Source organism: Motacilla alba, chromosome 1A (assembly GCF_015832195.1).
Source record: "Motacilla alba alba isolate MOTALB_02 chromosome 1A, Motacilla_alba_V1.0_pri, whole genome shotgun sequence".
In the NCBI taxonomy this organism is placed as follows: domain Eukaryota; kingdom Metazoa; phylum Chordata; class Aves; order Passeriformes; family Motacillidae; genus Motacilla; species Motacilla alba.
Genome location: NC_052031.1, coordinates 66,315,782 through 66,338,334, shown reverse-complemented (window position 1 = coordinate 66,338,334; position 22,553 = coordinate 66,315,782). Strand labels below are relative to the sequence as shown.

General features: G+C 46.9%; 2 protein-coding genes across 5 annotated transcripts in view; one reads left to right on the top strand and one right to left on the bottom strand.

Moving 5' to 3' along the window:
- NINJ2 (ninjurin 2) overlaps nucleotides 1–16,519 on the top strand; it is a 47,703-nt gene extending 31,184 nt beyond the window's left edge. For both annotated transcript variants that reach the window (XM_038154103.1, XM_038154102.1), the window contains 3 exons: nucleotides 12,876–13,107; nucleotides 14,409–14,593; nucleotides 15,478–16,519. In XM_038154103.1, the coding sequence (XP_038010031.1) occupies nucleotides 12,879–13,107; nucleotides 14,409–14,572 (393 nt within the window). In that variant the 5' untranslated portion in view covers nucleotides 12,876–12,878 and the 3' untranslated portion in view covers nucleotides 14,573–14,593; nucleotides 15,478–16,519. The remainder of the gene's footprint in view (nucleotides 1–12,875; nucleotides 13,108–14,408; nucleotides 14,594–15,477) is intronic.
- Nucleotides 15,815–22,553, bottom strand: part of B4GALNT3 (beta-1,4-N-acetyl-galactosaminyltransferase 3) — a 67,407-nt gene continuing 60,668 nt past the window's right edge. For all 3 annotated transcript variants that reach the window (XM_038154100.1, XM_038154099.1, XM_038154101.1), the window contains one exon: nucleotides 15,815–22,027. In XM_038154100.1, coding sequence (XP_038010028.1) covers nucleotides 21,919–22,027 — 109 coding nt within the window. In that variant the 3' untranslated portion in view covers nucleotides 15,815–21,918. The remainder of the gene's footprint in view (nucleotides 22,028–22,553) is intronic.

Here is a 22,553-nt window from a genome sequence, read left to right as displayed (position 1 = left end):
AATTGACATTCAGGACATGTAGTGTTAAAGCAGGAGAGACAGTTTTAACTTGTGAGAAATTTTATGGGAAGAATGTGTGCCATGTGGTTTGTATCCAATAGTCAAAAGAACACAAAATAGGGCTACAGCAACCATTTAAAAATATATCACATTTAATAAGGGCCAGTTTTACACGCATGACTTTTGAAGCGGCTCTCATGCAAACTTCTGAAGCAGCTCTTTTTACAGTTCCCCTCCCAAGCTTTGTTGTAAACAATATTCACTGCTACCTTCCAGTCACTGCTTAGTCCAGGGTCTTGCGTATTGTTTAAAATGCAATGCAAAAGCATAACATTAAAACAAAATTAAGATTCGATAGAAAATTAATAGAAGGAAAATGAGAGAGTATGCTACAGTTGTTGCATTTCTTTTACTGTATGGATACTTCCAGCACTCTCTTAAATGAGTTACATTAGCATCTTTGAAGACCAAAGAACGATGGTTTCTGAACTCTTTGCCCTTAGACTTCAATCCCTGCTGTGCAGCTGCTCAGAGAAGTTTCTAAATTATTCAATGCACTTTTGCAATACCTCCTAACCTAGAATGCCTGTCTAGAAGGCATATAACTGCTTTTAGTCATAGTTAGATCCAAATTCATAATGCACTGGAAAAAAAATTTAACTATATTAGCAGAGGCCCAGGATAACAAAATATCTCAATGGTGATGCTTTAGGGCCACACTTTTTGAGTATAATTTAATTTATGATTGCTGAAGTTAGGCTAAGATGGACAAGGATAAATGTTTTAATTGTTTAACTTCCACTGAACTCAGTGGAAGTCAGACAGGGAAGTCTCAGGACCATTTTTCCAAAGTGGGAAATATCACTGCCCACCAGCTGTTTCACTTCTGATCTCTGCCCAACAGTAACTCACAATTTATGTTTAAAGTACTGATACACCAATAACCATTTTTATAACCCATTAAATCACTGCCCTGAACTTAGCATGCCTAACTCTTACAGCACCATCAAACTGGACTGGAGGATGAGAAGAAAGAGCATAAACAATCTCATCCTTTAAATCTTGTCAATATAGCAAGCTATAAACCCAAACAACAGAATGACCCCACCCTTGAAAGAACTCCAGGAAGACAATGGGAAGCCAAACTTAATATTTTTAATTACCAGGGTAAACCTTCCATTCCATAACCACCTTAAACCTATCCCATGAGCTTTACTGTACTGTATCCTAAGGCAGGGCCTTGGCCCAGCCTCCAAATTATTAAACCCTTATTAAGCAACAAAGCTCTGGATCTGCTGATTTCAGATTTCCTTCTGTATCCAAGGGTTTGAGTGCATGTTGTGCTGCATTTTTCTTCTGCTCTGAACATAAGAGGGGCTCCCTTGGTGACCCAGTTAATATGCCTTATCCAACCATTTATCTAATTAAATTATTCCCCCCCTCACACCCTTTTTTTTAAAGCTTAATAGTCAATTCTCACATCAGTTTTACAAACCAGAAGCCTTTTTCTAGTTTTGTGTGTGCCTTTTGATGGGAGGCAATTCCATCTCAAGGTTTTGTCTGCTTCAGGTTTCTGTCTCATATGGCCAAAAATACAAGTTCTGGCACAAAACCCCATTTAGATTTTCCTGTTGGCCCAGAGTCATGTAACTTCAGTCAAGAGCAGCAAGACTGCAGAGAAACCTGAACATTTCCTGTGCATGATCACCCCCAAAACAATGCCTGTGTCCCCACAAACAAAAGACACTGAATGTACCAATGACAGAGGAAAATTGGAAAGGAAGAGGCAGAGTGGGTTTTTTTTGTTCCAGCAGTGAGCAAGGACTCAGGAAGTCTGAAGGAAGGGAGGCAATGCTGCATCTGCCAGAAAACTGGAGCAGATTCTGGGTTACTCCTGTTTCAGGCTGCCTGTGTGCTCCTAAGTGTTCTGCCTGTCGTAACAGGAGACCCATGATGTGATGAGCAGTCTGGGTGCCACTTGATTCTGAAAATAGAAGCATCCCCTCCTTGTGGGACACATCCCCTGCCTCTGCAACTGTGGCAACTCCTTCTTGACCTGAACTACAGTGGCAATTCCTCCTGAGAGCCGAGAGGAGCAAAGAGCCATGGTACTGACCACTTAACCTGCTTGCAGGCTCAGAGGGACAAAAGCTCAACCTCTGCTGCTTAGAAGGGAACACTTCAAGGCCTATTAGACATTTAACTGAGCGATTTCCTATTGTCATCTTATTGCAAACCTTCCTTACCTTCTCGGTGACTTCTCATGGGCAGCTCCTCACCTCACTGACTCTTTCTTCTTCACAGCACAGCCAACAAACTCCAACACTCTTCTCTACCAGCTAAGCCACTCTTTTACAGCATTCATCCTCATTGGATACAGCTGTGGCCTATTAAGGGCAGGCCTGTTCCCAACCCTTGGTAATCAGTACAGCTGCAACTCCTCAGGGGTGAGATTGCCTTCTGCACTATCCCTATTCTCTTACATTCTGTCCCCCCACAATTTCCATTGCTTTGTATCTCTGACCCTATAAAGGTTTCCCACCAGACTGGCAGACCCTCTCAGAGCCACCACTGACGTGTTCAAGAGCTGTCTTGCATAGATGAGTTCTCTCTTCTTAGTCCCCATTTGAGAATGCCTGAGAAGGAGACGAGGCTCTCTCTGTGGCAGGTGTCCACAGTCTGTGGTGTCCATGTGTCCATGTCCATGGTGTGTGAAAGACCAGAACCCACAAGTCCCACTGCTCATGGATGCAGCGCCATCAGCTGTGTCAAAGCCCTCAGCCATGTTCTTCCCTCTTTCCACCTGGATTCACACAGCTTCCTTTCTCTGGGGAGCACTCAAAGGGTGGCCAGGGCCATGGAAAGCTCAAAAGGTGCAGATGAACCTGAGCTCGGTGCCCTGGAGTGAGGTTTGCCTGGGAAATGCTGCAAGATGGAAACCACCCTGGGAATGAGAAGATCACTTACCTGATTTCATCAGCTTCAGGGGCTGCCCTGCCTGATGAATTCAGTCCAGATGGATTATGTTCACAACAGAGACACATATTGCACTTCTCCAGGAGATCTTGCCCATCTCTCTCACCCTACACATCACCCACATGAGGATTCCTGTTAATTTGCAGATGGGAAAACAAAAATCCAGGGAGAGCAACCAGGATGCCCTGAGCCACCCAGCAAATGAGAAATCAACCTTGTGCTACCTCACATGAAAAGCAACATCAGGCCATGGCTGGAGCAGTTCTAAATACAGAATTACAGCTCACAAGGGACCATTGCTATATGCTTGTCCCATTCTAAAATTTTTCTTTTCCCCTCCTCAAACATCTGCTACAAACCACCAGTCAGAGGGGAACTGGACCTCTGGTCTGATCCAGTACAGCTGTTACTGTGTTCTCTCAGTTCTAGAAATCAACCTGACCCCTCAATATTGGATACAAACACGCTTAGACTTGGAAGGAGTTCAGTTTTAGGACCTTGCTTTATGAATGTTTTGAATTAAAATGATTTATATGATCACATTTGCTCCTTGGATCTGGCAGCAGCCTGCAATCAGACCCAGCTTTTTTTAATATTTTGGGCCATAAGCCATCCAGCTTAGGGATTTATTCATCTTAACGTGTTTAGCTTTGTAAGCACAATGCAGTAGTTACTGTTGTGCCTCCCAGCTGCTCTTCCATTTTTTATAAACTCATTTTCTCTGCTAACCTACTTTGAATTTTTTCTTCTAAAGCTGTTTTTAGTCTTCCCCTGCCCTCTTTTTTTTTTTTTTTCCCTCCTCAAAAACACTGGGATAAAACACTAGTAACTTGAATAGGCTCCAGCTTTTATATCCTGACTTTGGAAATAATTGTTCCCACTAATCCTTTTGAGTGCACTCCCAATTCCATATATTCAAAGAGCTGTCCCCCCCACACACATACACACCCAATTGCTTCTGTTCCACAACCAGAGATCATGCATCAGCACATTGTGATTGCTGGTGCCAAGCAATTGGCTCAATTCTTGAGCCCCAAACTCACAAACTGCTCCTAATCTATGGATGAAGGCTCTTCCAGCACTGCCACCACCCTTCCCACCTTGTCCTCATCCCAGCTACTGGAAAAGACAAATTCTCTTGTATTCCAGCTCAGCCCTGCAGCCTGCCAGTCGATTCCTGGATCCCTTCAATTCGGTATCATAAATATACTTAACAAGGGAGTTTAATATAGATTTGGTAATACAGCTCTTCGAGTGATACATAATTTATGTTGCCCTGTAGCATAGGAAGCCTTGAGTGGCGTCAGAGCCAAGAGATTCAAGAAACCTGCCAGACAGCAGCACAGAGTGCCAAAGAGGGAGAGCAGTGGGGAGAACAAGGAGACAGAGGAAGGAGGTGAATGAAGCTGAAGAGCTCGATAGCAGCAAAAAACGTGAAAGACAGACAAGGTAAAAGGCACAGGGCGAGAAAGGAACAGAAAAGCAGAGAGTGAAGGAAAAGAGGAGGAGCTGAACTGAAAATGCAGACGGGCAGAGAGGGTTGGCGGGATGGATAAGAGCTGCGGAGAAGCAGGGAGAGGCAGAGATGAGGAACAGAGGCAGAGATGAGGAGCAGAGAGGCAGAGATGAGGAGCAGAGAGAGGCAGAGATGAGGAGCAGAGAGAGGCAGAGTTGAGGAGCAGAGAGAGGCAGAGATGAGGAGCAGAGAGAGGCAGAGATGAGGAGCAGGGAGAGGCAGAGATGAGCAAGGAGAGGCAGAGATGAGGAGCAGAGAGAGGCAGAGATGAGGAGCAGGGAGAGGCAGAGACGAGGAGCAGGGAGAGGCAGAGACGAGGAGCAGGGAGAGGCAGAGATGAGGAGCAGGGAGGCAGAGATGAGCAGGGAGAGGCAGAGATGAGGAGCAGGGAGAGGCAGAGATGAGGAGCAGGGCATGCACACTCGATGTGACAAGCTGGTCTCTGCAGGCTGCGGGTGCTGCAGCCGGGCGAGGAGCGGAGCCGAGCTCCGTGCCAGCCGCAGGGCAGCGCCAGGAGAGAGCCGGAGCCTCCCGGGCTCCACTGGCCCCAGCCTCACCCCGCTCCCCTCCAGGGCTGCCCGGCTTCCCCTCCCGCTGCCACCCTGCAGCTCCACGCGGGGCTGGGCTCTGCTGCCAGCGCCCTGCCCTGGCTGCCCCATTCCAGCAGCTGCAGTGAGGACAGAGAGCGCTGCAGTCCCCTTTCAGCCGGGGAAGTTGGACGGGCTCTGCTGGCAGTGTCACCCAGCGGCACCTCCATCACCGAGTGACACCTTTGGCACCCCCTGGCTCGAGGATGAGGGGCCTCGATGCTGCGCTGTGTGACATCTCTGCCCGAGAGACCTCAGCGGGCTGACTTGCAGCTATGAGCTGAAACACAGGAGGCAGACAAAGCAAATGGGAAGTTTTGTAGACGACAGAACATGAACAATGCTGGCCAAGCCTGTGGAATTTGTGCCTGCCACCTGCCTAGGCTTTCACTTCTGAAGAGGCACTGGCTCCCAGCTCCTGGAAGTCACTTTTTGGCAGGAGAACTCTCATCCAAAAGGTGTCAATGGGTTCTCTGTTAAACTCAGCAGTGACCTGTCACAGAAGTGTAAGGACGCCTCAGAGACAGATCTCCATCAGGACCACTCTGATACATGGGGAGAGATGCTAGGAAAGCACCTCTGATTTATTTTCTGGGATTTACGCAATAGGAACTGAAGGCAACACAACGCTTGGCTCCAAACAGGACCCCTGGTGAGCAGAACAGATGGCTATATTAAAATGAAAAAATCCCTAAACACAACTGGACCAGCCAAGAGCCTCCACAGAGGCTGAGGAGGGGGGACTGGCCCTGAACACTCAGTTTTCCTTCTGCCTGCAGTATCCATGATGAGGTTTACTATTACTTCTGTTCATGGAAAGCAGCCAGGATACATGCTGTCATGCCAAACTGGAGAAAAACAGCCTTTGCCTCACCAAGTTCACAATATAGTTAGTACAGACCAAAGTGCTCCTTGGGTGTCTCTTCTCTTGCACACGTATGGCTGTGCACAGACCCGTGAGCTGCCACACACGCACAAAACTCTGCAGGAAAACCCATCAGGGGAGCAGGCGTCTGGTCATTGATGCTCTGCCCAGTGCTGCTGCTCTCTGTGCCTGGGCATGTAGGCTAAAGATGTTAAAATTTGCTCCCTTCATCCCAGGTGAAGTGGTCAGGAGCTGCAGGGAGTGAGCTTCCCTGGTGAAGGGGAGTAGCTGGTAACTGTGCCCTTAGAAGCAGAAGCACTGATTGAGGGCCAGGCTTTAATCCCTCTGCTGTCTTCCCACAGATAGGGGACTGTGCTCCTCTCCTGCTCTGCAAGATGATGGTGACTGTCACTGTGCTCTCACCAGCCAATGCTTACAAAGTGTTTCTAAAGCTGCTGACTGGCCAATGCTGGGGAAACATTCCCTGGGTTTTCCCTGGTGCCTGATGCTGTGTGTGGCTGGCTGTTCATGGCTGGGATCCCCGTGGTGGCTGTCTCTCTGCTCACCCCTCTGAGAGCGTGGCCTACATTTGTGTCTGTTTTCTTTGGCATTCTCCAGCATTTCCCTTGGAAGGAATGGCCAATAATACAGCTCTTACTCAGATATCACCCTCTGACAGAGTGCTTCCATAAAGATTATCATTCTTCTGCTTGGGAGCCTCATGCTGTTCTACTGCCTCTTTCAGGCTGCTCTCCCCTGGGGATAGGGTCACAAACCCCACAAAGCACACAGAGATTTGTAATTAGATCTGCTCTCTAATTCTTTTCCCCCTAATCTGGAAAATGTGACAAATGTAGATTTTGTAGAAAGTGTCCAAGAAAATTTCAAAAAGGTTTGTGCTCCCCGTGACCCAAAATGTGCCAGCTTCGAAAGAAATATTTAGATGAAGCTCCTCCAAAAGTTTACAGGAGAGAGTAGCTATTTTTTGTAAAAATAATTGCATGAAAATCCCAAAGAATTTGCCTTGAAAATTAATTTTAGTGGAAATTTTTCAGGTAGTTCCAGTGAGCTGTGAAGCTCAGCATACATTCTAGTACTGGAGTCTGATTTCACAAGCCTAGGGACTTGAAAGCTCCCTACAGCAAAACCAGAGGAAAAGTTGAAAAATAAATTTTTAAATTTTTTTTTCAGTGATATTGATCCTTCTTTCCATAAGAATTCCTACAAAAATTAAAAATAAAAATAGAAGTGGGAGTTAAATATCTGTGTGTGTGTCACACTTTTGAGTAAGAATTAAGCCTTTGACTTAGAAAACATAGATGGGTGCCTCACTCAGCCCCTGAGGGATCTCTATTGCTGTGCCACGTTTACACAAGAGAAAAAGGAAAGGGGATTTGCCTGGGGTCAGACTGAAGCCAGCAGGGTCCTTGCAGGGAGAGAGGGAAAGATAAAACATCCAGAAATGGGACACAGGAAAGTAGCTCCAACACCAGTTCATCCAGCACTGTTGTGTGATTGGGATGGAATTGTTCAGGTCTCAATTGCCCTACTCTTAGTAAGTGGACAATAGTGATAGAGCCCCCTCTTGGGACAAAAATGCTGCTCCCAGCAGGTGTGCTGGCTCTGCAGCCTTGCTTTCAAGGTGGGCTTGGTGTCTGACTGCCAAATCCAGCTCTTTGATACATTACAGAGAAGAAAAGGCAATGATCGCCACTTGCCCAAGGGGAATCCTTTCAAAGTGACCAGAAAGTCACCAGCTCTAGCCTGGTGGCATAAATCACTTTGGTGAGCTTTCAGGTATGTCCTGTGACTCCACTGAGGGCTCTGTTTGCCAGAAGGGAATCACTGAATCTCCTCAGTGATGCCACAAAACCTCCCACAGCTGCCTGGGCAATCCTCCTCCAGGGGAACCCGAGTTGTTTGTGAATCAGCTCCTGAGCTGCAGGAGTTTATAGGACTGTACTTTAAAGAAAGCAAAAGCAGAAATGGTCTTTGGAAAGCTTTGTGTGCATTCTGGCAGCTCAAAAAAAGCATCACAGCCATGAATCCACACCCCACAAACAGTGGATCACAGGTGACAGTTATGGCACCAGCATCCCAAGCAAATCCCTCCTCCAGCATTAATCCAAATGCCAGGTCTCTGAAGACTCCTGGTCTCTGAAGACTCTCCTTATTTGAGACATAAGGCTTCCATTCTTAGCTGCTGGACTAGATGGAACACTGAGGGCCAAATCCATAAAAAACCTGGATCTCTGTAACTTATCCCTGCATCATAAGGAGTCACGTGCCATGTGCTGGAGTGCGTCAAGAGAAGGGCCATGAAACTGGGGAAGGGATTAGAGCACAAATCTGATGAGGAGTGGCTGAGGGAGCTGGGGCTGTTCAGCCTGGAGAAGAGGAGGCTCAGGAGGGACCTTAAAGCTCTCTACAACTGCCCGAGAGGAGGCTGTAGCCAGGTGGGTGTTTGGGGGCTGCCCATCACAAATCTTAAGCTACCCAGATTCAAGTTTAGTGTCCAGCTTTCATCATCGTTTTGGGGATCCTTCTGGATCTGCCTGGACTGACAGAACTTCGAATCTGGAGTCAGATGTGAAGGTTTTCCAGTTCCAGTTATTCCACAAAGGACAGAAGCACCTGCCTGTGTTTTCATGTCCCAGATGGGAACATACCATTGCAGTCATTCATGTGAGAAAGATCCATGTCAAAGCTGCCTATTTTCACTGCCTGATCATCTGGGACACAGAGCTCAGGATGTTGCAACTCTGCCCCATTTCACACTCCAGGTAAAGGAACATAAAGGCAGCTCAAAAGAAGGACGTGTTTTTAATCAACAAGAGCTCCTGACTTGCTTTATTTTTCTCCACGTAAGCAGCCAGAAACAGATGTCTCAGCCTCCTGGTACCAGTCACTCATTTAACAGCAGCTCTGCCCTGTTTGTACAGAGCCCTTGTTCTCAAACCCTTAACTCATCATTACACAGAGATAAACTATCAATGCTCAGCCTTGTGATGCTGCAAGGAGGGGGGCTGATTCTTCAGGAATAAGGAAAACAGCACATGAGAGGGATCAAATCACCAACCCTGCACAATTTGGTATTAGTTCCTCTCTGTTCCAACAGGATCACATGTTTTTAAGCCATCTAAGGGGGAGCAGTCCCTCAAGACAGGTTTTTAAAATGTTCACAGAACATGACCTTTTGCTGGCCTTCTTTCCTCAAGATGCCTCTGTTCTGCCCCTGATACCACACTGTAATATTTAAGTCCCAAACACCTACACACAGCCTTGGAGTTTTTAGCAGTTCTTTAGATTCTACTTTTACTTCCTTCCAGTATCTTCCACCTTCTACCTTCTAGAGCAAGAAGTAAAGGCTTTGCAAAGGAGCTGCATCACCACAGGAATGTCACTGTCAGAAATTGCAAGAACTAAATGCTTTGAGCCATCATATTAAAAAAACCCCAACCAAACCAAAAGCCCATTCCTACCCCAAGCTAGCCCCTTGTTAGTGATCACAGTTCACCAATGGTTCAAAACAGACACAGCCTTTCCCACTCACGTTTTCACACATGTCTTTGTCACATCAGGGTGACCACCAGACCAGGGCCACAGCCCCCTTCCAAAATTCACCCCAATTTGAACATCACACACACCCCACATACACTGCTCTCCCAGGATCACTGGCTTTGTTCCCGCTTTCCCAATTCAAAGAAAGCCACTCTAGAGCATGGAGGAAAGATTACATTTTCTACTTGATCTGGTACAAAAGGAGCAAAACAGAACTCACCATTGATTGTAGGCACTTCCAGTGTGCACCCAAAGAAATCTCTCCCCCTTTCCTGAGCAAAAGAGAGGCACAGGCTGGCCCTTACCCCTGGTTTTAAAGGGTAACCCACCAGGCAAAGCTGAGGACAAGGCTGCTGTCTTACTGCAGCTGACAGGAGGTTGATTACTCAGAACTGAAGCCTCTCTGCTATATGGAAGTGTTGTTTTTCTTTCTTTTTAAGAAAGAAGAGCACAGTTTATTACAGATACATCTAAATCTCTTGCAACTGTTGCCTTTGCTGGTGGTTTATTTCTGGTTGTGATGCTCTGGGTGAATGGAAAACTATCATCCACTTTTTTGGGTTGTTGTTTTTTTTAATCTCTTGGGTCAAGAGAGCAACAGACGAATGCAGTTAACAATGGATGGCTAAAAGCAGCCAAATTACCTATATTGTGCAATTAGGTTAAGTGTGGAAGCCTCCCTGAGGATCCCCTGATGGGGAGACCCCTAAAAAGTTCTGTGCCAGGATTGAGAGACTTCAGGTTGTTGTTTATTTTTCTCTTATCAACAGTTCAGCACGCAGTCTACACACCAGACAGCATAGAAAGAGAAAGGCACCAAAAGCCACAAGACACACAGGTTCTTTTAAAACTATTTTGTCCAATTAACTCTTAGAACGTATTTTATTTCTACCTTTCTACCAATAACTAATTTGCCTGTTCACGCAACATCTGCACTGCAGATCTTTCTAACCAATCACCCTGTGCTACCAACACTGCAGAAAATGGAGTAGATGAAGAGCAAGAAGATCAGACAATGCCCAAAATCTTCCATCTTGTCTTCTATCTACCTCCATACTAAAACCCCAAAACTTACATTTTTCACCCTGTGATAAACTACACTACTATCTATTTCACACACTCATAGATTCCAATTCATCCCAAAGTCTTGGAAGCTTTCTCCATAAAGGAAGGTTAAAAGCATTGTTCTCCTAGGGATCAGGACTTCTCGGGACAGCCAGAGAAACATTCCCTGTGCCCTGGGTTCCAACAGTTAAGGGTGTGAGAAATGATGCTCACTTTCAAAATTCCAAAGGTTTATTAAGCCTTAACAAAAGCACAACAGAAGATTGAATAAGGAAAAACTACAGCACTGGGAGCCTAGAAGCAAACTGCCATATGCTCATCTACAAAATGGCTGCTCCACCTTTTATATCCTTGGGGGGTTGCATCAGTCAACCCTGGCCCCTCCCAAAGTCTGTCTGTAAACTTTTCTTTGCCTTTTGTTGGTGGAGATCTTCTCACACCTTGATTGCAGGTGAGGGGTTGCATTGCTGCGTCTCCTAACAACAAGCTTTTCCCATCCCATGCAAGGGGCAGGTGTACACGGCCTCCCTTCACAAGCCTTTCACAACCAAGGCTGTCTGGTGGTGGCAATACCAAGGGGACTTTGGGGAGGATAGAGGATGTCTAAACAACAAGGCTACAATAACATAACAACATACCAATAAACTTCTTTTAAGGTATATACAACTTTCATCCCTTAATTGCGAGAGCCAATCCATCACATCACCTATCTATAACGAGGGCAACCAGCTGATTTGGCTTGTGTAAACAGCTGTTTCCTTCCACTGCCAAAAAACCCTGCCTGAATGATTAATTAAGGTCAGGTGTGACGGATCCCACCTCTCTTCTTGTTGCATTTCAGAGCCTGATGTTTTGAAGAAACACTGCCCTTGGTTTCAGAATCAAACCCATGGACTGTTTAATCTGCTTTAGCATCTTGTGTAAGACATAAGCCAGCAAAAGTTGTTCAGAGGAGGTATAAAGCCCAGCCACTGACAGTCATAGTATCATAGGATTGTTTATGTTGGAAAAGACCTTTAAGATCATCAAGTCCAGTCACTAATCTAATCCTGCCAAGGCCACCACTAATCCATGTCTCTAAGCGCCACATCTGCATGTCTTTTGAATTCCTCCAGGGATGGTGACTCAACCATTTCCCTGGGCAGCCTGTTCCGGTGTCTGATGAGCCTTTTGTTGAAGAGAGATTTTTCCTATTCTCCAGTCTAAACCTCCCCTGATGCAGCTTGAGGCTATTTTATCTTGCTAGTAATTGCTTGTTACATGGGAGAAGAGACTGCCCCCCACCTGGCTTACAGCCTCCTTTCAGATAGTGTAGAGAGCAATAAGGTCCCTCCTGAGCCTCCTCTTCTCCAGGCTGAACACCCCCAGCTCCCTCAGCTGTTCCTCGTGTGACTTACTCTGCAGACCCATCACCAGCTCCATTGCCCATCTCTGGACTTGCTCCAGCACCTCAATGTCCTTTTCAGATTGTGAAGGGACAAAAGCTGGACCCAGGATTTGAGGTGCAGCCTCACCCAGTGCACGGGGTGCACTGTACACGGGGATGATCCCTTCCCTGGTCCTGCTGGCCACACTGTTTCTGATACAAGCCAGGATGTCACTGGCCTTCTTGGCCGCCCAGGCACCCTGATGGCTCATGTTCAGCTGGTATCTCCACGTCCTTTTCTGCCAGGCAGCCTTCCAGCCTCTCTTCCCCAAGTGTGTAGTGCCTCATGGAGTTGTTGTGACCCAGGTGCAGGACCCAGCTCTTCATCTTGCTCAACCTCACACAACTGGGCTCAGTCCCTTGATCCAGCCCCTGCAGATCCCCCTGCAGAGCCTGTCTACCCCCCAGCAGGTCAACACTCCTACCCAGATTGGTGTTGCCTGCAAACCGAGGGTGCACTCCATCCTCTCATCCAGATTATTGGTAATGATATTAAACACAACACTCAACCCAAAGAGAAGATCTGTGTCTAATCCCTTGTAAGTTTGAGTCTTGTCTATGTCCTGAAGGAAGAGAATTCAATATTGCTTGCAAAATCCCTGGCTTTTGGATAATCTACATTATTGTAACTCTGGACAAGCTTGTTTTCCACAAATATACCCTTTTTTTTTAGCCTTGCTGAGCTCTTGATCACAGCAAGTATTTTGTGCCTATTAATACCACGAGGCAACTCTGAGGGGAAACTGGGTACTCTCAACACTTTTAAAACATGCAACTTGGACTCTTTCCCAGGCTTTCTAGCTAAACCCCAGGGAGAAGACAGCATCCCATTGGACACAGATGTGTCTGTTGGTTTAGTGATTCCTCCTGTCTCCCCAGGGCATGAATCCTCACCTCCGGATCAACGGGCCGATGAACATCAACCACTACGCGACCAAGAAGAGCGTGGCAGAGAGCATGCTGGACGTGGCACTGTTCATGGCCAACGTCACCCAGCTCAAAGCTGTGCTGGAGCAGGGGACGTCCTTCCAGTACTACGCCACCCTCATCGTGCTCATCAGCATCTCCCTCTTCTTCCAGGTGATGATTGGGATTCTCCTGATCGTCACTGGTAAGGCGGCCACCGAGGCGTGTGCACCCTCGCAGGGTGCTGCAGGGGCAGGGTACCCTGGAGCTGGGCTGGCGTGGGGGTGGCAGGGAGAAGCTTCTTCCCCCAAACCATTCCCCTCTGGCTCCATCCTGGGTTGGATGTGGGTGGTAAGGCGGGCAGTGTAACTCAGAATGGTGGGTGGGTTTTTTCTAGTTTGCAAATCTCTGAGCACAACTCTTCCTTCACTTTCCCACTGTTGACCCCTGTCCCAGTGAAAGAGTGGGGATTTGGCCAGGATGGGCCTCTTGCTGCCCCTACTGCTACGTGCTCCTTCATGCAGCTCTTGCAGACACTACATTCTAGCTGTATTTTATATCTTACTTCATCTGGGACTTAACAATTTTGGCAGAGGTATTCCCTACATTTACCTCACATTTAACCAATCCCAGTTTTCCTAGTGGCCTACAGACAGTACATTGACACCAGCACTGGTTTGCCAGTGCTTGCCCAGTGCTCCATCTGATACAGGAGTTGCTGTATTTCAGTCTCCAACAGATTCCCAGTATTAAAAACCTGCAAAATGCTGCATTTTCCTGAATATCCTACATGGGTTTTTTATGGGGGACAGAGGATTGGAGGCTTTGGAAACTTTGTGACATGTTCCTTCCCCTGTCACACACACCACAGCTTTTCCTGGGGACAGCTATGATGGCTGGAGCCAGCTGGGAGGAGAAAGGGGACAAGGGACCACAACATGGCTGCTGTTTGCATGGCCTGTGGGCCAGACAGCCCTGGTGACCAGGGTGTTGCTGTGTCTGAAGGCACCAATGTCCACCAGCCAGGACTGACCCCATTCATGTACCCAGGGCTGATAGCTGTGTCACCACATAGGTGACATCTGGGTGTTAGGGAGGAACTGGGCACCCAGGGCAAGCAGAGCATTGTTGCCCTTGTTCCCCATGTCCCACAGCCTGTCCTCACCATGTCCCATGGCTAGGCAGTGTTGGGGAGACCATGGCATGGCTAGTGTGCAGCAGTAACTTCCCTGTTTAGGGTTGACCCATTGCAGGGCCATGGCACCTCCACGGCAAAACAAAGAATTTTGACAAAAAAATCAAAACAAGATGATTTTTTTCTCTGCTCCAGCCTTCTATGTCATCCTAGGGCAGGCTGTGGCTCCTGTAGCATTCCTGTGACTACTCCCTCTGCTTTGTGGCCTCAGCACTCAGGGGCACCTTGAACATTTACCAGGTAGGGCAGGAGCTGGGGGACTTGGGAGTCAGTCTGCAAACCCCTTTCTCTTTTTGCATTGTATTGCACAGCTCGTTTGAACCTGAATGATATCACAAAGCAACCCCGCCTGAATATACTCAACAATGCTGCCACAGCTCTCATCTTCATCACAGTCATCCTCAACATCTTCATCACAGCCTTCGGGGTGCAGAAGACTGGCCTCTACCCTAGCAGGAATTTTGGACCTTATTAATTCATGGGGCAATGGACTCAGGTAAGAAAGGGTGAGTTCCCATCACTGCCAGCCCCTAGCAGGGCTCCCACTCTTAGAAAACATCACTGCAAGGTGATGAAGGCAAAGCTGCACAAATTAACAAAGCCTTTCCAGAGGAACATTGCAGTCCCACAAAAACCTGCAGCCATTGAACAAATTCTCTCAGAGGAGGAGGAGCTCTCCTCACTTGATCTCTAAAGCAAGAGCACCAAACATCCCAGTTGCTGGGATTTATCAGCAGCAAGTGGTTTTTGGAAGGCTGCAGAGCTCATGCTAGATACAAATAGCAGTTGTGGACAGGAGCTAACGCTGGGGAAGAAAACTAGGAGTGTCCTAGGAGGAATCCCAAGACAGCAGCACTATCTGAGGAGAAGAAAAGGAACGTGCTGGGCAAGGCACGGGGGGGAAGAGCTCTTTACAACAGCCACTGAAGTTTGGCAGGGACTGTTTTAAGCATCTAAGGCTCATTTTTAAGGAAGCCCTGTAAATAAGAGCTCATCCAAATGGTTGGGTTTTCATGTCATGTCAGCGAGGGAATGACGTATTCTTAAATCAAAAGCACTTTAGCTCAAGAAGCAAAATTAACATTTCTTTTTTACATGACCTGAAAAATGCAAACACAGTTTAAATGCAACATAGCAGGGCAACAGCCAATAAGAAAGCTCAACAGACACATGCTAGGGTGAGGACTGATGAAAAGGCCAAAAGCTTCTACAGAAACACTGCTGGTTTGGGATGCAGGGAGGGGCAAGTGCTGAAGAGCAGCACCCCACGTGTGTCGGGGGCAGTTGTGGTGCTGGGCAGTGGCTGTGACTGCTCCTCTCTGGCCATGCACACAGAGGAGTCTGAGGTGACCTTAGCAGTGTTTCTTGTCTTCCCTGCAGGATCTGAGCAGTTCAGCTCTCCTCCATGTTTCCACTGACCTCAGCAGGACCCCATGGACAAATCCAGAAAACTGGGTTAAACTTCAAAACTCTGTGTGTATCATAGCATACTGGCCCCTTGCTTTTGCAGTTCCGAGGGGTAGGAACATTGCCTTTCCAAGCTAGAACAAACTTTGCTAGAGAAAGCTGCAGGAATGGCAGCAGGTATACGTTTTGAAAGTGCAGTTCTGTAAATCTCTTTTCTTATTTTAACTGCCTGCTTCACATATTCAATATTGGCTCATTTGGTAGAGAAGACTGAAGGATTTACTTTGTAGGCTAAATAAATAAGTCCAGCTTTTTTTTTGTCTCAAACATAAGTTGATGCCCTTAAAGCAATTCTATGTAATAGTTTACCTCCCAAATTTTGGAATGGATTTCTCAAACTAAAAAAGAAGTTTTCCTAGGAGGATAGAATGGTGTGTGTACACAAAGGTAGCTAGAACCAGTTCAAATGTTTTCCTAGTTATTTAAAATAAAATGTGACATAGTTAAGAAAACAATCAGATCTTTCCAGCACTGAAATATTAACAAGGACAGAAAATAGTTATTGTGGTCTGATGTCATCATCAATGACCTATCAGGAATTATGTCAGAATAGCCTGACAATACTTAATGGAAAATGAAGAAACCTTTTACAGAAGGACACGGCCTAGGCTTATTGCTGCAATGAAAAATGACAGTTGAATAGCTTATTACTTTAGTTTAAAAAATCACCATTATGATTTATTCTTATCGCTAATATAAATGTTTTAAAATGTATTTGGTTTATAATGACAGCTCTGGTAATTCTCTTGTATTAGAATAATTTGTTTCTGTAAGAAAAAAATCCTTTGAATTAATGAGTTTCAAGATTTTTATGAAAGAGTAAAAATTTTCATTCCTAAATTTTTAAACTCTATAGTCATTGTAAAAAATGGTATTTTAATAGCCTTACATAAGCCTATTTAAATAATTACATGTTCTTTTGATTATTAAATAACTTTTCCATTGTACTGCAGAATCAGAGTTTAATATGGACTTCTCATTTTGTATATCCTTGCCACGCCGAGAGAGAAATGCCATGAAAGCATCCCCACATCAGTCTTTGGGAGCTACTGGGAACGTCTGACACTTAGAAACAGATTTCATTTGTATTCTGCATTTGTCTTTACAAAACCAAATTTGTGTCAGTCACACGTGGTGCTTCTTCTGAGAGGGTGTGAATGATCTTGCCCACGAACTGGTGGGTAAGGCCACAGGGCAGCAGCAGCTCAGCACCTGAAACTGACAGTGACTTTTTTGAGCTGCAGGAAAGTTGCACAATAAGGGTAGGGTGGAAAATACTAGTTATGTATTTACCAGAACCTGAGGTGGTAAAGCTGAGCACAGTCTCAGATCTGTTAGGTGAAGCAGGCAGAGACTCGTCCTCCACTTTTTCTTGGGGATGACAGGTCTGGGGTGACTCTGAGTTTGCTGCTCAACTTGGTCCTCAGTCTTCGCTTTGACTGGCAGCAGAGAGGGGTGGATGTTTCTGGGAAGCCTGTTATCCTGCCTCCCTTAGAAAAATGCTTCATTCTAGAGGTAGCAGAATGAGTTGTAGGCACAGCAAAACCACAAGCCAAGGGCTGTCTGCCACTGCTGGCTGGGTTCATGGAAAGGTAAAAAATTACATATCCTGCATGCAGACCCCAAACCCCAGGACTCACTGCTTCATGGAGCAGGAGGGAAAGCAATTAGCATTGATGACTAATGTAAAGAGAGGGGAAAATAGAAAAGATTCATCTGGGAAAGAACCATGAGGGGAATTTCATTAGTAGATCATAACTTCATCATCATTTCAGAGAGCTACTGGATTGGGTATGGCAGCACGTGAGGCCTGCACGAGCAGAGGAGGCTCCCTGCCACTCATCCCAGGCAAGCAAAGGCTGGAATTCCAACACACTGGAGTACTTTCCCTCCATCTCCTTTAATATTAATAATTTCTTGTTATAGCGAAATCCTACTCTCAATTAGCAACCTTGGCTGCCTTTTCCCCTCTTTGTGTGTGACTCCCATTGCTGCCAAGCTTTTGAGACTCAAAGAAGGCACAGTTGAAGTGAAGATGGGCCAAGATTGAATTCAAATAAGCAGTTGCTGTGAAAAAGCTGACCTCCCATTTGTGTAGGCTGTGCCAAGTACTGAGCTCAGGTCTAAGAGTCCCACCTGTGGTCTTCTCCAGGAACTGTCCTCTGCTTGCCACGAGAGCCACTGTGTTTTCCACATTCTCTCATCACACACTCACGCTTTGCTGGAGCGTGTATTTGCCCACTGTTTTCACCTTGTTTTACACAATAAACCCATGTAGACAGGAGGAAAACTGTTTTGTTGCCATCCCATTTTCCACAGATCTAGAGGGGACTGAAGCAGGGCTAACCTTGCCCACAGCATCTCCCACCCACCCCTTGCTGCAGAGCTCTTGCTGAGAGTGATCTCTCCGGTACTGCCTGTGCTTCCAGCTAATGCAGACAGAGGAGCACACCTGGATCCTAATTCCTGCTGCACAGTGATGCAGGTGCAAGTGAACACACAGACAGAAGAGAGCTCTTGTAGGAAGACAATGTATTTATAAAACACAAGGGAGAATCTGAATATCCTCCAGCTCCAACAGAGAGGTGGCCCAGGAGTCATCTTGAAGGCACAGAGCCACTTTAAGGCAGGTACAAGTCAGATTTTCAACACAAGGCATCTGTATCTAAAAAAACAATCAACTTCAGACATTTGTAGGCAATGAGGAGAGATGTTCATGCCAGGCAAACATTAAGACAATGATGAAACAAATAATAATTTTCACACAATACACTTTGCTCAGATTAAAAGCCAGCCCTTCTTCATTCCCTTGCTGACCTGCAAAGTGAGCATGAGCACCACACTCCAGTCCTGAATACACAGTCACATCTGTAGGCAGAGCCCCTTTGCTCTGCACCTCACATTTGGTGGCCCAGACTCCCCAGCCTGGTCACATCCTACCCTGGAGAAGGTCTCTTTTGCAGGACTGTCCATCATCTCCCCAGCCACAGAGCTTCCGGAGCAGCTTGCTCCTGGCCTGATGCAAGGAAAATCCTCTGCAACTGACTTCCTCCAGCTGTCCAAGCAGGACACAGCCAGGATGCACACGAAGGCCAGAAACTCCAGCTCAGCTTCCTAAAAAGATCCTGGTGACAGAAATGTGACCAACTGTTGAGGGGAGTCAGCTTCCTGGCCATGTCCTTTCACTGCATAGCTGAGGGATCTGCTCCTGCTGTTTCCTGCTTTCCCCCTCTTTGTGCCTGTCTGGGGAGAAAAACTGCAGCTTGCTTTGGAAGAGAGGCATCAGCCTCAGAGTGCAGCCCAGAGCTGCTCCTGCAAGGTTTGCTGCTGGCCAGTAAGCTGGGGAGTGTGGAGCCCCTTCTCACCTCCCAGTGAGGTCTCTGAGCATGTGGGCTGGAAGAGTTTTTATTCCCATGGCCTCTCCAAACTCCTCCATGGAGGCTGCCAGCTAGTGCCAATTTGTATTAATCACATTTACTACTTTCTTGGATACCAACTGAGTATTCCCACTGGAAGGGAAGAACATTTGAGATAGCAGCTTTGACAGTGGGGAAACTGGCCATCAGGAAACTGGACTGAAAACCAGGAACTCCTTACATCTCCATCAAGGAGTCCTCACGAGGTAGTTCTGCTTACCACTGGCCTGGGTTACAGGGTGTGAAGGAAGGAGTACAGTCACAGCTGAAAAATGGGGGCAAAATCCTCAAATTCTGCTGGCAGTGCTGCACTGAGGGGAGCACCCTGCTGTCCATTCCACTCGTTGCTGGCTGTCCTCTGTGGTGGGGAAGACTCACAGCATTTATGCCAAGTGAATTACCTTCTGGATGCTCCTAATTCTTGCCAGCATCCAGAGATGGATGCCAGCTGCAAACTTTAGGTGCTGCAGACCATATCCACAGCCATGTGTGAAAGCACACGATACAAATAACTCCTCCTCCCCGTGCTTGACTTCCAGGCTGCCACCAAATCCAGCAGTTCTCCATGTGCAGACCGGGCACCGTGGTGTTCCCAGCGTGATGGGCCCAGACAGCTGCTGCTGCTAATGCCTGGCCATGTCCGGGCACTCGCCCTCCCGAGAGCCTCTCCCCATTCCACAGGCATTGCGTGACACAGCCAGCCTGGACAGGCTGTGCAGGCACACTCCTGGAGCCTGGAAAGCAGCTCACCTACACACTCGAGGAGTTGTGCCTGCGTCTGAGGGAAGCACAGGCTCTGACTTGCATTGAGAGCATGACTGACACTGCACATTCCAGGGAGAAACAGAGCTTATTGCAACATAGCATCACAGGGCTCTGGTCTCACAAACTCCTATAATACTTCCAAAAAAAAAAAAAAAAAGAAAATAATTTTTGAAAGTGTTGACTGTTGTCAGCCTCTTCCCTCTCACCCCAACTGCCATGATTTAATTTCTTAGTATCTGTGTGGGTAAAGTATTTTCCCTCAAGAGGAAGACTACTCTGGCTTGGGCAGCTGGCTAAGGCTGCCTGTTCTGGGATATTCAGTGTCTCCATTCTGGCAAAGGCTCCATGGATTCAGAAACACAGCCATCTCCTGTCTACTTCTCACCACAACTGCACACTGCACAGCAGAACTTTCTGGTATCTGGTTGACTTTTTCTAAATCCATCACTCACAAAACCCAGACTGATGCAAACAGATGATTTGACATGATTTCTATCTCACGTGCCAGAACTTGTATGTTCACTTTTCGACTGCAATAGTGGAACCTGATGGACTTGTCAAGCACCACAGACACAGTAATAAATGAATGCCTATTCTGAATTGGCATCTACTCCATCAGCAAAGAGCAAAAAAGTCTAGTGCCAGCCAGCTTTGCTTGTATTCTGCATACATCCATTACTCCTTCCCAGCAACTCCCCACAGAACAGGGCACCATGAGCAGCACCCTATGTCAAACTGTGCCCTCAAACTTGAGCTCTTTTCAGCATGCTATGGGGACACTCAAGCTGCAGTGTAAAGCACTGCGTGAGCTGGGATTTCTGGGTTTCAATAGCCTTCTAAAACGGTTACAGGGTAAAACACATCTTGCCTTACATTAACAGGAGTTTTAGGGGATGAGACTTCCCTTGTAGCACCAGGCCAGCTGTGGGCTCTCTCCACAGTTCTTCCATCAATGACAGCATGGGTTTGCCCATCCTTTTGTTCACTCATCACTCTTCTGTCCTCACTGTTTGTTACACCCAGTGCACATGCCAAGACCTGAGGCCACCTCTTCCGTACCAGGCCAGAGCTCCCAGGGCTGTTCCAGAAATGATGCACCAACAGCTGTGTTCTTCTCCAACCAAGAAGCCTGCTCTACACTTAAGAGTCAAACTATGACGAGACACAACTGTGAGGCCATAACTTATTAAATTAACTTTCAGATGCTGCATAAATGTACAGGATTTTGAGAGCAGAAGACTCTGTCTCCTCTTCTGACAAATCACAATACTTCAACTAATAAAATATTGCCACTTCTTCCCTGCTAGGGTTTCCCTGATATTGTTAGGACAAACACATGTCTGTCAGATAAGGCTGCAAAGTTCCTCCTGAGATGCTCTGTTAGCTTCTCTGTATAGCCCCTCCAATACCCTCAGGCAGTGGGTCAATAATTGAGGTGGAATTGTAACATCACCCTTGCCAGCTCACCTAGCTACAGGCAAACTGTAGCTCCTGTAAGGGAAATGTATTCACAACGCCATCCACAGCCCATAATTTGCTGAACACGAGCACAATTTTTCATAATAACCGAAGTGAAAAGCACAGAGAAACATCTAAGCACCAGCAGCCTAAAGTGCTTATCAGCTCCTCTGCATCCAGATTTCCTTAAGTCAGCACATGGGCATGTGGGTGCAATACAGATCAGAGAACTTTGGTCTCCTGTCCAAAAGAATGGGTACTGGAGAGATGGCAAAGGAGAGGAAATGGGGACGGTTGTGGGTTCTTTGCTATTATTTTTTTCATTCAAGTTTTGAAACAGAAGCTGCATTGCTCTAAATAAACCATTCTAGGCTTAGGTGGGATTTGTGTTTGTTTGGTGCAAGACTCAACAGCAAACACAGCACCTCTCCCACTGTACCTTCCACCAGACTGCATGGCAGGAAATACAAGTGCTTCCCTTGACACCTCTGCCACACGCCTTCCCAGCCACACGCGGATCCCACGTCTTGCATGCAGCAGCTAACAAGAGAAGCTCCTGCTCCACCAGCCTGACAACCCCTCCCTCAGCTGCGCCATGCCATCAGAGGTCTCTGGAAGCAGAGGAAGAGTTTGGGCACTCGGCTGCATGCCCCAGTAAAGTGCAGATCTGGATGAGATGGTGGACAGTGCTGCCAAGCAGCTCTGGGGTTGAAGGCTACACTGTCTTCAGCTGGCGTCGGTTCCACATGCCCCGCTTTGAGTGAAACCAGTGGAAGAAGTTCCTCAGGGAGAGACGCTCCACTTCCAGCCCCGCCTGTAAGATCCTGGCAGACACAAGAGTAGACTCAGAGAAAATTTCATCACAAAGATACTGAGGGACTCAGCCCCAGGAAAACTCTTTTTTTAAGTTGTGCTCTTGATAAGAGACTGCAAGCAAATTGGACAGTCCACAATAGCTCAGGGGTATCCCATATCCATAAGCAGGACTCTAATGACACTTCCTGAGTGTTTATGCATCCTTGAGTGCAGGACTAGTCAGGAGTGCCTGCATATGCCAAGACAGGAGGAAAGATGTCTGGCAGCACTGGATTGCAGTCAGCTGACAGAAAAGACAGGACAGGGCCCAAACCCTACAACTACAAATCCAGAGGCCCAGGATTTGTGCATCCCTCCTCACAAAATCCTCAGAAATTTTAAGTGTACCTCATAATCTTTAAGTACCTCTCCACCAGTTGGTATTCAAGGCTAAATGTTATATGAGAAATGGGAGAGATCACACTGCACTCTGAGTGCTTGGAGAGGACAAGGTCTTCACAATCACCAGGGCCTGATCTGCAGGAGACCAACCAG